Raw genomic sequence first — 15,608 nt, 5'->3', positions numbered from 1 at the left:
ATTAAAAATATTCTGATATCCCCACAATTTATTGTGCTGAAATATAAAGGTAACCTCTGCATTCCAAAGAGGTTGTTTCTAGAAAATAGTCGTATCATGACTTTGTTGCATAACATCCCCTTTCCCATTTAATCCCACGTATTAAGTGGAGATGCATTTCTCTGGAATGTTTCACTCTCATATTAATAGTAATGGCAGTGACTCACCGCCGTTTAATAGCTGAAGTCAACATCAGGCTCCAACACAGACAAAGGCAATCAATACTACAACTCTTGTGGATTTTTATTTTTGATTACTTAATACTGTACAGCAATAATATTTATGTGAGCTAACCTCAACGATTGGGTTGAGGGTCACAGCCACACGCTTTCCTGTACAAGGACAGGTGACCAGATGTCTCTTCAGAGTGTGATACTGCTATGCTCTTCATCTACAAGGCATTTTCTCTAACATAGAAGGCTTATGGATAAAGAAAGGGTTTAGGAAGTGAGGATGTCAGGGAAAGGGATGGGATTTGAGGATTGGGTTCATGTGAGAAAGGTGGTGTAGGAGGACTTAAACTGTTGTGACCTAGTGGAAATGGAGAAGAAGCAGAGGGGTTACTTTAAGTAACTGGCCGTGGCTACCCTGGCTCACCACGATGCAAGGAGTTGGAGAAAATGCCTTGCAGAAGAAGTGTGCGCCAGCAGTGCACACTGAGATGTCTGTTCACAGGTCTTTGGACCGCAGATGGTACACCAAAGGTGTCTTGGTCTTGGTGGTGACTGCCAACACAGTCAATGTGATCCAATTATTGCTCCACGGTACTGAGTGACTGAAAGCAAAAGTTTACAAAACTGCTGCATCTTTTATATTTTGTTTTTTTATTAATTCACCTCCACAAAAATTTAAAGAGAAAATTTTATATCTCAAATTTTAGAGCAGCAATATGTGAAGTTCACGAAAGAAAATTTCTACTATTTGTATGTGGGAGCCACTTAGAATTGTTAATGTGGTCCATAAGACTATAATACAAATTGAAATCTTTCCAAGTTTAGACCATCTTACATTAGAAGTATTCCAGAATCTGCAGTAAACATAGTATTAAAATTTTATGAATTGTTTATGCAATAGACTATCTAGTTAGGCTACCCCGCCAACAACTCTATAGTTTGTACTACTTGGTTTTACACAAACTAAGCACTGCTACAACTATTAAGTTTTGTATAAGACTTCAAATTCAGCCTGGTAATTTTTAGATATTCAAAATCCACATCTAAACTTAAATGAGTGGAGCTTTGAGTCCTGCTGTATAATGCTCACCTTTATCAGTTACAAAATTCACATACAAAATGCAGAACTCTATTTATTTTAGCCACGCCTTTTACAAAGACCTGGACATATCTCATCAAACATATACTCTCTCTGCTCAATGAAAGGAAGCACTGAACTGGGCTAATATATTTTTTCCAATTACTTTTAAACAATAGCTCAGAACAAAATGTGGTCTGCATGCAAGGATCACTATACACATATGACGTGGAACTTTTTAAAATCCATACATTCGGCAGTTTCACTAAAAGTTTAATTTAGGTTGGATTCCATGCATTCAAAAGATTTGACAGTTTAAGCTAAGCTAAGACTAGTTGACATCAAAAAATTGCACATTTTATTCCAATTCTATACATTAAACTTAACCCAGATTTATGAGGGGTGATTGATAAGTTTGTGGCCTAAGACAGGAGTCAATTTTAGAAAACCTAGCACATTTATTCTTCAAAATAGTCTCCTCCTACACTTACACACTTAGTCCAGTGGTCTCATCTCCTTCTACCTTAGGCCACGAACTTATCAATCACCCCTGCTGGGGACACTTTCTGGAGGTCCAAGATCCGTATGCTCTATGACTGCTGGACTAAGTGTGTACATGTAGGAGGGAACCATGTTAAAAAATAAATGTGCTAGGTTTTCTAAAATTGACTCCTTCTACCTTAGGCCACAAACTTATCAATCACCCCTCCTAACTCTAGAAACAGGTAACAGTATTTCCCATACATTCTTGGCAAGACACTGTATATTAAAACAAAGATTGCCCATTTAGTGACCGCAGACTCTTGATTCCTTGCTATACAATGCAAGCTGCAAATAAACACCATTTTTTTCCACCCTAGAACCAAATGCAGTAACTTATAGTCTTTCTTTTAAAATGAGCCAAAAAAGGCTCATCGATTTGTGGGAACAGTTGAAGCCTCAAATCTAACAATTCACCTAGGGGTTGAAGGACAATGATTAGAACTATACAGCTACATCCCATTATTTCAAGTGCATGCAACAAAGCAGAATGATTTTATTGATCACCCTGAGCCAATATTTCCCACATTGTGCATCCCTTGCAATTAAATATGACAGACTTTTTCCAAAGATGTCAGTTTTCATGCAGAATAAAAAGAGGAAGTAATCTGGAAATGTTAACGGTTAAACGCAAGAGAAACAGTCCAATTAAAATCTACCCTAATACATCAACTTAAATCAGATAGAATGAAAGACACTCTTTTATATAAAGAACACTTTGCAAGGAACCTTCACTGCACCTTACACGCTTTCTGGTTGTACTTTGGTAGAATATTATTGCCCTTCAGCAATTTGCAGTGCAAGATATCACAAGTGAATTTGCCACCATCACCAAAAGTTACAACTGTCACAAATACATCAGTTAATTTACAACTGTAATGAAGACAGCATGAATAGAACATCAAATCACCAAAATGTACCGTAATTAAAGATTTCAAAATTAATACTTTTGGACAGGACCCAGTTTAAAAAAAAGTAGACACACAAGAGATTCTGTGGATAGCAACACACATAAAAATGCTGGAAGAACTCAGCAGGTCAGGCAGCATCTATGGAGAGGAATGAATACTCAGTGTTTTGTGCTGAGACCCTTCATCCAGAAATGTTGACCGTTTATTCCTCTCCATAGATGCTGTCTGACTTGCTGAATTCCTCCAGCATTTTGTGTGGACAAACAGGATGGTGCTGGAGAGAAACATTAAAAACAGAAAAAATCTAGAATATTTATTTCAATTTTAGAGTCACCTTTTAGTAGTATTAATAGGATTTCATATTACCTAAATGTCAAACCAGACCAACAATATACGCACTCAAAATAGTTGTGGGTAAATTGAAGGCTATTAGCTTTCAATTTGCTTGTAACAGGGAATTGCTTCATATCCTGCAGAATCTTGAAAACAATACAGTAGATAATATTAATAGAACCAAATGCATCAATGGTATCCCATGGTTGCTTCCTGACAAAATGCAAAAGGACTAAGCTAACTTAGTGAGGTATGTAATCAAAATTGCACTTTTGTTCTGTTCCAATCTAAAATACAGAAGATTTTCAATCCTTAATTTACAATATTATAATGACCTCTGGCGGTTTTACCCTTGATTTCTCCTCCAAATGACCCTTTGAACTAAATCAGAAAAAAATTTGTTAAAGACATTCCAAGTTGATGAACGCAGTCTTGAATTATAAAGACTGAGCAATGTTGCAAGGCATGCAGGAATCTGTAATGTTTCATACAGATCGCCCATGATCACACATACATTGCTAAAATCAAAATGGAAACACATTGACAGAAACCCGCACTACAGTAAATGCCATTAAAAACAACATTCTGCAAAAATGTTTTACTTCCTTTGGAATGTTATTGGGTAACCTCGGGTTGGAGAACAACCCACAGAGAAAACAACATGAAACAAAACCACTGATCGCCCAAACACAGAAAGCTCACCTGTACATAAAAAAAGCTGAGAAATTTATTTGACAAAAAATTGCACTCTCACAGAATGAAAATGACCCAGATCAAATCCACAGTGATCATTAAAACCAGCATGACTGTAAAAGCAGATCAAGTTGAGAAAGAGTGAAAGAAACACAGCAATTGCACAGATCTTCTGTGCAATTCACATAACAGAATGACAGCAGCAGATACCAACTGTAACACTACCACTTTTTTTGAAAGAGCTTTCTGCTGTCCTCTTGTTCTACTACCCCTAAATGTTCTTCCTTTTCCAGCATTCCACCAATGCTCTTGAAAAATGCTACTAAACCTGTTTCTACCAGCCAGTCAAGCAGAACATTCAAGATTAATACACATAAAATGCTGGAGAATCTCAGCAGCATCTATGGAGAGGAACAAATAGTTAACGTTTCAGAAGAGACCCTTCATCTTCATAGATGCTGCCTGATCTGCTGAGCTCCTCCAGCATTCTGCGTGTGTTACTCCAGATTTCCAGCATCTGCAATATTTCTTCTAAAGAATATTCAAGATCACATCTCATGGTATGAAAAACTTCCCCTCCCTTACAACATACAATTTGCTGGAGGAATTCAACATGTATCCAGGATGCTGCTCGACCTGCTGAGTTCCTCCCGCATCATCTGTTGCTCCAGATGCAGATATCTGCAGACTCATACATCTTCTTCCTCTATCCTAGTTCCCTCTCCAAGTTATATATCCTCCCTGCACAGACTTGGGATCTATGCTATCATTTGGAGCGACGAAGGACCCAGAGTTTCTCCAGCCACAGCTATATGTATAGTTTGTACACTCTCCGTGACCTACCGATTGGAAGGTCAATTGGTCACTGTAAATTGCCCCGTGATTAGGCAAATTGGGGTTGCTGGGCGATGCGGCTCAAGGGGCCTTGGGTAAATAAATAGATAGGTCGAGCAGCAACTGTTGTGGGGGGGGGTGGTAGTGAAAGAATTGTTAATATTGCTTCTCCTCACCCCTGCAGATGCTGCATGACTCGGTGTGTTCCTCCAGCAGATTGTCTGTGTTCCAGTTGCCAGCACCTGCCGTCTCTTATGTCTTATTCCCTTCTCCTGGCCTCTATTGTCAAATATTTCAATCCTCCAACCCTGAGTTACTTGTTCTACCCGCACAGCCACCCGTACAGACTTCACAGGGTTCACACTAACTACTGAAGATACGAGACTACAGAAACTGGAATCTAGAATCTAATCTGCCGACTGGTTAAAATTGTGTTCCTCCCCGACAGAGCTGGACTCGTTGAGCCCCTCCAGCAGACTGCTTGCTGTTACCGGCTGGAGGGACCGCTGCCCCGACTTCTTCGAAGGAAAATGCAAATGTCTCGGCTGCCTCCCCTGGCTGACAAGGAGGCGCAGAGGGCGAACGAGCGCCATCTTAAGATGCCGAGTGCCGCTTCAGCCCCTGCTATCAGAGGGAGGGACGATAAGAGAGACCGAGGCGTGAAGCGAGGCCTAGCTCAACTCACCCACCTCCTCCCAACCCAACCCACACCCGCCTGCTCCGGGGAGGTCGTACCTGTAACTCCGCCCTATCTACTTCCCACTGCGTCCTCTCCACCTCGAAGCGGGCCCACTCGTGCTGCAGGAAGTGCAGGATGCCCGGGATGTTGTACTGCGGCCGCTGCGTCTCTCCCTCCACCCCCGGCTGCGGCTGCAGGCTCCGGCCACCTATGCCCGGGCCCGGGCCTCCACCGGCGCCGCTTAACACCGAGTTGTTGCCGAAGAACACCCCGGCTGCCGGGTGCTCGTCCATGGCTGGGCCCCAGAACCCTTCGTCCGTCCCCTCGACCTCCACGCCGACGGTTGCGAGTGCGGTGACGGTGGACACCGCCGGGCCGGGCCTCGCCGCCTGTTGCCCCTTCCTCACTCCCTGCTCGGGTTGGTTGCGCGCGTAGACCGGCCGTTAGGATTTGAACCGCGTAGTGCCTTCCATGGCTGCGGCTTGAACGGAAGGTGCCGATGGATCCGATCTAGGTCCGTGCCTCTCGCCCCCTACTACTACCGCACGGCCGAGCCGTCGCCGCGGGCTAACCCTCTCCCACCGCGGCTCCCGTGCGCGGGCTCTTCCCCCTTCAACGTCTCCACCCGGCCCCGCCCACTGTCGTCATCTGTCAACAGAAGCAGCGTCAGCAGCCACCCACATTCGAGACTCCGCCCACCAGCCGACATGCGCACATTAGAGCCGCCCATAATTGACGTTACAACCTCGGACACGCTCCTCTGGCTTCCACCAGGATGTTTCCTGCTCCATCCCGTCAGCTGGATAGGGTGGTTTCTGCTGACGTCACTAGGGTCCTTTCCTGCAAATTGTGCGCAAAAAGGGAGAAACAAGAGATTCTCCAGATGCTGGAGAAATCGATGTTCATGCCATCTGATTGGTTATAGTTTTGGATTATTTTTCTTCTTGCAGTATTAAATTAATTTTCAAGCTATGATGAAACTTTTATTTCAAAAGCAAAAAGACAAGAATGCTGCAACACCTCAGTTGGCTAGTTAGCATCTACAACGAGAGAAACCAATTTTTATTTTGAATAGTATGGTAGCATCGTAGTAAGCCTGACTGTGATAGCCTCAGTACTCAGGGCAGTTCCTCGTTATTTTTTTTCTGAAGCAGAATAGATTAAGCTTTATCACGTGTATATCGAAACAAATCACTTGTGTCAACCAACACGCCCGCAAGTGTCGCCATGCCCCAACTCACTAACCCTAATCAAAGCACGTCTTTGAAATGTAGGAGGAAACTGGAGCACTCAATCTGACTTACATAGTCACAGGGAGAATGTACAGACTTCTTACAGGCAGTGGCCACTTCCATGGCTTGCCTTAAAGCAATTGAATATTTTCCAGGTTTTCTGTGATGCTGGAGTCAGTATTATAATGCACAATTACCAGGCAAATACAAGGAAACATTCAAGAACGTACACACAGATCCTTGAGCCCATGACCACAGGTTAGGAAGAAGCAGGTGGAATGATATTGAAACTTTCAGTTACACAGCAGCTCCACACAAGCGGTGGAAGTAACCTCCTTGGCAGGTACTTCCTGTGTAAGAGTTTGCAATTGCCATATTGGCCTCAACTAGAGCAAGAAGCAGGTCACAAATAAGATAAAATCTGCAGAATCTGGAAATTCAAGCAACACACACAAAATGCTGGAGGAACTCAGCAGGCCAGACTGCATCTGTGGGAAAGAGTACAGTCGATGCTTCAGGCTGAGACCTTCACTGAAGATATTGAATTTTTCACAAGGTAGGGTGTGATCCCCACCTTTCAATGCTCCCTACTCCCTCCAACCAGACAGCTACAGAAGCACCATGATTTGGATCTCACAAGAGCTAATGGCGTGGTGCCAATCTGGAAACAGAGTTGAGAAGCTTGTGGAGACACAAGATTCTGCAGATGCTGCTAATTTGCTTAAGAGGATCATGTTGTCTTGTTGGAGACACCAGATCATATCGATGGCAATTACGAAGCATGCCAGCCACTTTATTAGGCCCCCATATCTAATAAAGTGGCCACTGAGTATATGTTCGTGGTCTTCTGCTGCTATGGCCCATGTTCGGCATTCAGAGGTGCTCTTCTGTTGGAATGCGTAGTTATTTGAGTTCCTGTTTGCCTTCCAGTTGAACCAGTCTGAGCAATAACAAGGAGTTTTTACCCACAGAACTGTTGCCCACTGGATTTTTTTTTGTATTTCACACCATTCTCTGTAACTTGAGAAACTGTTGTGTGTGAAAGTCCCAGGAGATCAGCAGTTTCTGAGATACTCAAACCATTCTGCCTGGCAACAACAGTCAAAGTCACTTCAATCATATTTCTTCCCCCATTTTGATGTTTACTCTCAACAGCTAAACCTCTCGACCCTGTCTGCATGCTTTTATGCACTGATTTGCTGCCTCACAATTGGCTGAGTAGATATTTGCATTAACGAGCTGATGTAATGGTGTACCTAATAAAGTAGCCAACAAGTGTATTTCATTCAGAGTTTGAGGAGATTTCTCCTCATCACCAAAGACTCCAATAAATTGCTACAGATGTACAGTGGAGAACGTTCTAGCTGGTTGCATCACCTTCTGGTATGGAGGGCCCACTGCACAGGATCAAGAAAAGCTGCGTTAAGTTTCAATCTCAGCCAGCTCTATCACTGTCACTAGCCTCCCCAGAATCAAGGGCACATTCAAAAGGCAATTCATCATAAAGGTGGCATCCATCACTGAGGAGCTCAATCACCCAGGGCATGCTCTCTTCTTATTACTACTCTCAGAGGAGATACAAGAGCCTGAAGACACACGCATTTTAGAAACAGCTTCTTCTCCTATGCCATCACATTTCTGAATGCACAAGGAACCAACCCATAAACACGTCACACGGAACCAACCCATAAACACACCCATTTCCACTCTACTTGCACTGCTCACTTAATTTAAAAATATTTATTTATTTCCCGTTGTAATTTATAGCCTTGTTTTGAATAGCGTGTATGGGGTGAAATTGGAGGGCGCTGAGAGTTAGTTAGGTGGTGTTGCTTAGGGTCAAGGGGTATTTGGTGGAAGGGCTTAGACTTAATGGAAATGCTTTGGCTTAAGGGGTGTTTCCCAGGTTTAGGGATGTGAATAGGGTTAGTTTGTGGTGTTGCTCAAGATTAGGATTTGTCAGGCAGTTCAGCAGATGCTTGGTATCAGTATTCTTGTACTTTCCTCCAAGTCTCATGGCTTCACTCCTTCCCATGGATGAGTATACTCAGCACTGCAACTCTCTGATATGTCTATCTTTCTCCATTGCTGACTCCCTGCACAGTTCATTGTAATGATGCCTCCATTTGTGTTCTGCTTTTGAAATTACTGTGACATTAGATTATAAATGCACGTCATTTTTATTTCAAGCTTTTGACAGTTACCTTCCATCATTTAATCACCTTAAAGGACAACTGAGTGTTAAATATCAGTGGCCACTTTATAAGGTACACCTGCTTGGTAATGCAAATATCTAATCAGCTAATCATATAGCAGCACATCAATGCATAAAAGCATGGAGACATTGTCAAGAAAGTCAGTCGCTGTTTGGACCAAACATCAGAATCAGAAAGAAACGTGACCTATGTCACTTTGACCATTGAATGATGTTGGTGCCAGATGGGGTGGTTTGAGTATCTCAGACTCCTCCTGGGATTTTCACGCACAACAGTCTCTAGAGTTCACAGAGAATGGTGCAAAAAAACCCAAAAGATTCCAGTGTTCTGTGGGTATAAATGCCTTGCTGATGTGAGAGATCAGAGGACAATGGCTAGACTGGTTCAAGCTGACAGAAAGACAACAGTAACTCAAATAATGACGTGTTACAGCAGTGGTGTGCAGATGCATATCCCTGAATGCATAAAATGTAGAACCTTGAAGTAGATTGGCAGCAGCAGAAGACCACATCATGTTCCACTCCTGTACCTAATAACCTGGCCACTAACTCCAGATTCAATTCAACTTGAGTTACCAATACATTGAGAAATTGCATTGTCTGCATTTATTCCTCTGGATTTCTGGGTGAGACTGAAGCTAATAGATATCTTCAGGCTTTCAGCAGATACAGTACAAATGACAATTGAATGGATATGTAAAAGTTTATGGTGAAATTCTTCTCTGAGGATCTTTACCTTGTCATGGTGGAGAGTCTTGTGAGTTCCTGAGGTTCAGCAATGCCACCTGGAGTTCAGCCATCTGGCACTTAGCTCCTGCTAAGGACATCCATGGCGGTAAGGTCAAGAGGGAGGTTCCAGACAAAGAGAAATCCAACCCAGACCTCAACAATGGAGTTGACGTAAGATGATGACACATCACCACGGCAGTAAAGATGGAGGAAGGCTGAAGCAGTGAAAGGCCCGCAGTCATCTTGCACTTCATGTCACTGGATCCTGACCCCAATCTGTCAAGGACCATGTGATGACTGTCTGTGTGTCAGCCTCACCATATTAAACAAAGTCACACACAGGCATTCTCCATGAAGGGAATCCACCCTAACATCTCGGACTGCACCAGAATATGTGAATCTCAGATCAGCCTCTACAGCCACTTGAAGACTCACCGACAGATAACCCCTTAGGAAAACATCATGCACAACTTGAGTAAATGCAGTACAACTACTATGGTGAAATATGCTATTGCTGATTTTTTTTTAAAATAAGTTAAAAATTGTAAATTTTTAGTTACTGGCAGGAACAGAACCAACAACAGCACATATGGAATACACGCCAAAACTTTGAATTATTATTTTTACAAGGAGAGTTTGCAATGATCCAGGTAATTTAACTAGACTAATGAGGATTGAAGTTCATAGAGGAAGACTCATCTGTGTAAATGCAAAACAATTACAATGATTTTCTTAACATGATATATCTTGGGAGATAATTGAGTGATTCCTATACATGCAGTTTTTGACCAATAAATCCAATATTTTTATTTTTCTTGAACAATGTACATTCCTAACCAAAACCATAAACCTGTACATAAGACACCAAGAGAGCCATTTCTCACTTTGACGGCAAGGAAAGGAAGGTGGAAGAGTTTAGTGGATTTTCAAGTCTCTGAAAGTATCTCCACTTTTCAGAAGAAACTCGTCTTCAGTTTGATGGTAGGTGCAGCTTGCACAGTTGGCTTCATCTGCTGGGCAGCAGCCTTAGCTTGCAAGCTGGCTTGGCTGGCACGGATTGCTGCCTCCAGCTTTGATTTCAGTTCGGGAGCTGCTCCCATCACTGCCTTGAAAGCACCAGGGTAGAGAGGACCGATGCGCATGAGATCCTGCAGCGCCACTTCGTGAAGACCCTTGGAGGTCTTGGGAGCAGAGTTGAAAGTCTTCTCACTCAGCAGGTACGAGATAAGGGTGGGAACCAAAAGTGCAAGCAACTGGGGTCCTAAGTAGCAAGAGAAGGCTTTCATTAGTTCCATTAAGCTTTTCAGTAGAGTATACATGGAAAAACATACTATTCACTTATTTAGAAATACAGCGCAGGACAGGCCCTTCTTGCCCAACGAGCCACACTGCCCACCAACCCATCTATTTAACTCTAGCCTAATCACAGGATAATTTACAATGATCAATTAACCTACTAACCAATATGTCTTTGGACTGTGGGTGGAAACCGGAGCACCCAGAGGAAACCCAAGCGTTTCATGGGGAGAATGTACAAACTCCTTTTCTGTTGGGGCTAGAATTGAACTCTGAATTCCGAACAGTACATATACAGGATATCCAGCCTACTTGGCTTACTTTCTCTCATCCTAACAGAAAATCCTTGAATTCCTTCAATGGCTCACACGTAATGTCTTGAATGCATCTTCCTTGTTTCACTGCACTACTTCTTGTTTCTAGGTTAAAGTTCCTTACAATTAATACAATAATGCACATCTTGTTTGGAGATGCAAGAGACTGCAAATGCTGGAATTTGGAGCAACATCAAAATTCTATATTGATAGGATATCGTATGAGAGTCCAGGTGAAAGGTCTCAACCTAAAATATTGTCTGTCCATTTCCCTCCATAGGTGCTGCCAGACCCACTGAGCTCCTCCAATGTGTGTCACGTTGATGTTCCCCAATATCCCAAGCAGCAGTGTGTGTCATGTTGATGTTCCCCAATATCCCGAGCAGCAGCGTGTGTCACGTTGATGTTCCCCAATATCCCGAGCAGCAGCGTGTGTCACGTTGATGTTCCCCAATATCCCGAGCAGCAGTGTGTGTCACGATGATGTCCCCCAATATCCCGAGCAGCAGTGTGTGTCACGATGATGTCCCCCAATATCCCGAGCAGCAGTACCTCCACCTCCTCACACTGCATGTCTTCACCCCATCCATTTACTGTGCCACATTTGATAATGGTATTACTCTCCAATTGCTTAGATGCCAATTAACCAGTAACATCAGTAAAACAATACATTTCCTTGCTGAAAGTATCTGAAACTTATACTACTTGTAATCTCCTCAAAGAACTCCAACAGGTTTGTCATGCAAGATTTTCCCTTAAGGAAACCACGCTGACTTAGTCCTATCTTGTCCTGTGTCACCAAGTACTCCATAACAATTAACTCCAAATCTTCCCAACCACTGAGGTCAGGCTAACTAGTCTGTAATTTCCTTTCTGCTGCCTCCATCCTTTCTTAAAGAGTGGAGTGACATTTGCAATTTTCCAGTCCGCTGGCACCATTCCAGAGTCCAATGCTTCTTGAAAGATGATTACTAATGCCTCCACAATCTCCACCACTACCTCTTTCAGAACCCTAGGGTGCAGTTCATCAGGTCCGGGTGACTTGTGTACCTGTAGGTCTTTCAGCTTTTTGAGCACCACCTCCTTTGTAATAGTAACTGCACTCACTTCTCTTCCCTCACACCCTTCAGCATCTGGAACATTGCTAGTGTCTTCCACAGTGAATACTGATGCAAAATACTCATTTAGTTCATCTGCCATCTCCTTGCCCCTGTTATTATTTCTCTGGCCTAATTTTCTAGCAGTCCTATATCCACTCTCATTTCTCTTTTTTTTTTAAAGATACCTGAAAAAGCTTTTTTCTATCCACCTTGATATTGTTTGCTAGCTTGCTTTCATATTTCATCTTTTCCTTCCTAATGATCCTTTTAGCTACTTTCTGTAGGTTTTTAAAAGCTTCCCAATCCTATATCTTCCTGCTAATTTTTGCTTTCTTGTATGCCCTCTCTTTTGCCTTTACATTAACTTTTATTTCCATTGTCAGCCACGGTTGTACTATCTTGCCATTTGAGTATTTCTTTGTTTTTGGAATACATCCATCCTGTACCTTTCTCATTTTTCCTAGGAACTCAGGATATTGCTGCTCTGCTGTGATCCCTGCCAGCATCTCCTTCCAATTTACTTTGGTCAACTCCTCTCTCATACCACAGTGATCACAATATGATTGAGTTCAACTTGAAATTTGATAGGGAGAAAGTGAACTGTCTCCCAAGGGTTCCTTTACCTTAAGCTCCCTAATCACCTCCGGTTCATTACATAATACCCAGTCCAGTGTAGCTGATCCCCTCATAGGCTCAACAACAAACTGCTCAAAAAAGCCATCTAGGCATTCAACAAATTCACTCTTGAGATCCATTACCAACCTGATTTTCCCAATCTACCTGCATGTTAAAATCTCCCATGACAATCATAACATTGCCCTTTTGATATGCCTTTTCAATTTCCCATTGTAATCTGTAGTCCACATCCCAACTACTGTTTGGAAGCCTGTATATAACTGCCATCAGAGAACTTTTATTCTTGCAATTTCTTAACTCAACCCACAAGGATTTAACATCATCTGATCCTATGTCACATCTTTCTAATGATTTGATGCTATTCTTTACCAGCACAGCCATGCCACCCCTTCTGTCTACCTTGCTATCCCTCCAATACAACGTGTAACCTTGGACATTCAGCTCCCAATGTGACGAAAAACCAAGTTATCATAAGATTGATACTGATGAGAGAGATAAGGGAGACAATGGAGAAGCGTTCAAAATGTTAATGAGAGAGGAGAGAGAGGTAACGGAAACGAAACACAATTAAGAGTATTGACAGACCGGTTGCTTTGAACTTGAACTGTTTGAAGTTTGATGGACAGGCGATACCCCAGCAGGGGGATAAAAAGAACAGGTTCGCTAAGGCAAAACAGACACCACGAAATCACAAGACCCTGGAAAAGCAGTGTGCCCCCACAAGTAGGCGAGAGTTTGGAGGTCTGGTCGCGGGAACCGACCATAGACGCACAGGGTGAAAAGGTACGATCGGCGGGAACCTGGTGTGTGTGTCCGCCCTTGCCTGAGTGCCGGGTTCACTGTGGAAGAACGGTCGTATCCGGAACAGAGGGGTCACAGTCGGTGACCACAGAAGACATTAAAAGGGCTCGCCCGAAAGCTAACTGCGAAGAATAAAGGTCTGTCTGAATCAGATTTGCATATTCTCTCTCTCTCTCCAATGGCACAACAGCAATTACTGCGAACTGTACTAAGTTGAACTGAACTCTGCGTCACTTGAGACTGATCATTTTACCCCTAGACTGCGGTAGAGCTTGATTGATTCCTATTACTCTAGTTCTGTGTACATGTGTGTTTTATCATTGCTAATCTGTTGCATCCATATCCTTACGATTAGAGTACTGTGTTACTTATTTCTTTAATAAGACTTTCTTAGTTCCAGTAATCCAGACTCCAACTAAGTGGTCCATTTCTGCTGGTTTGGCAACCCAGTTACGGGGTACGTAACACCAACTACAACCATCCTTCAGCCACGATTCAGTGATGGCCACAACATCATACCTGACAATCTGTAAAAGTGTAACAAGATTATCCACCTTATTTCTTATACTCTGTACATTGAAATAAAACACTTTGAGAACTATATTTGCTACCCATTTTGATTCTACATCCCTGCTGGATGCAATTTTATCGTATCATCTGCCTGCCCTTCCTGACAGTCTGACTGCAATCTTAGCTTTTTTGCCATCCATCCTATCCTGAATCCCTTCACCCCAGCTCCCATCCCCTTGCCAAATTAGTTTAAAACCTCCCCAACAGTGCTAACAAACCTGCCCATGAGAATATTGGTCCCCCTTGGGTTCAGGTGCAACCCATGTTGAAGAACAGATCAGGCACCAAGTGATAGGAAGAATGAAAGCTCAAAGACGTAGCATCCAGCAGTTTCAAGCATTGCTCCCAGACAGAATGAAAAAAACTCAGTGCACTGGATGAAACTTGTAAAGCAGCTGGTGTGACAAATACTTGTAAGGCAATGAGTGTAGCAAACAACAAGGATGGCTTTAAGGCATTTCACATGGACAGATGAGGAAGAAAGGGATGGGCATTATAAACACAAGAGATTCTACAGAGGCTGTAAATATTGAGCAGCAGACGAACTGCTGGAGGAACTCAGCAAGTCGGGTAGCATCTATGTCAATGTTTCAGGCCGAGATCCTTCATCAACACTGAAGGTTTCAGCCCAAATATCGACTGCTTATTCGCCTCCATTGATGCTGCCTGACTTGCTGAGTTTCTCCAGTACTTCCTGCATCTGCAGAATAATGTGTTTATTGATGAGCATTTCTCAGCCTGAACACGCTCTTTCAGATCAGACCCATGGCCAAAAACCTAAGCATCTAAGATCGGTTAAAGAATGAATAGATGGGTTACCTGACTGAGGTAAGAGCCTGAATTTAGTGCATCCAATCTAGAGTGTCACCTCAGTACCAGCACTGGCAATACTGCACATTGGAAGTACTCAGCTTTTGGACGAGACTAATATTAAACTGAGGACCAATCGGCCTCAGCAGCAAGTAGAAGTATACATAAATCCACGCAGGACTGAATGAAGGTCAATATTGATTCCTTAAACAGAACACATCAGTTAAATCTGATCTACTATATCTTCTGGACCACTTAATGTCCTTCATCTGTGAATTACTTCTGGATTTCTGATCACTGTGGAAATTGAAAAATGCAGTTGAATACTTGCTGGTCAAAAGTACCTGTTCTGTGCTGCAAGATTCAATGACTCTCCCACCCATCTAGCTTCCCCCTCACTTGGCTTCACCTATCACCTCCCATCTTGTACTCCTTTCCCTCCTCCACCTTCTTATTCTGGCTTCTTCCCCATTCCCTTCCAGTCCTAATAAAGGACTGAAACTTCAACTGTTTATTCCTCTCCATAGATGTTGCCTGACCTGTGGAATTCCTCCAACATTTTGAGTATGTTACTCTGGATTTCCAGCATCTGCAGAATCTCTTGTTTATTGTTGCTAAACATGCA

General features: G+C 42.8%; 2 protein-coding genes across 4 annotated transcripts in view; both read right to left on the bottom strand.

Moving 5' to 3' along the window:
* strn (striatin, calmodulin binding protein) overlaps positions 1–5,904 on the bottom strand; it is a 100,439-nt gene extending 94,535 nt beyond the window's left edge. For both annotated transcript variants that reach the window (XM_063039804.1, XM_063039800.1), the window contains exon 1: positions 5,337–5,904. In XM_063039804.1, coding sequence (XP_062895874.1) covers positions 5,337–5,573 — 237 coding nt within the window. In that variant the 5' untranslated portion in view covers positions 5,574–5,904. The remainder of the gene's footprint in view (positions 1–5,336) is intronic.
* A 3,173-nt stretch (positions 5,905–9,077) lies between these two features.
* heatr5b (HEAT repeat containing 5B) overlaps positions 9,078–15,608 on the bottom strand; it is a 149,185-nt gene continuing 142,654 nt past the window's right edge. For both annotated transcript variants that reach the window (XM_063039740.1, XM_063039747.1), the window contains one exon: positions 9,078–10,717. In XM_063039740.1, the coding sequence (XP_062895810.1) occupies positions 10,410–10,717 (308 nt within the window). In that variant the 3' untranslated portion in view covers positions 9,078–10,409. The remainder of the gene's footprint in view (positions 10,718–15,608) is intronic.

Source organism: Mobula hypostoma, chromosome 2 (genome assembly GCF_963921235.1).
Source record: "Mobula hypostoma chromosome 2, sMobHyp1.1, whole genome shotgun sequence".
Taxonomy (NCBI): Eukaryota; Metazoa; Chordata; class Chondrichthyes; order Myliobatiformes; family Myliobatidae; genus Mobula; species Mobula hypostoma.
The sequence above is the reverse complement of the archived record's forward strand: the minus strand, read 5'-3'. Positions and strand labels throughout refer to the sequence as shown.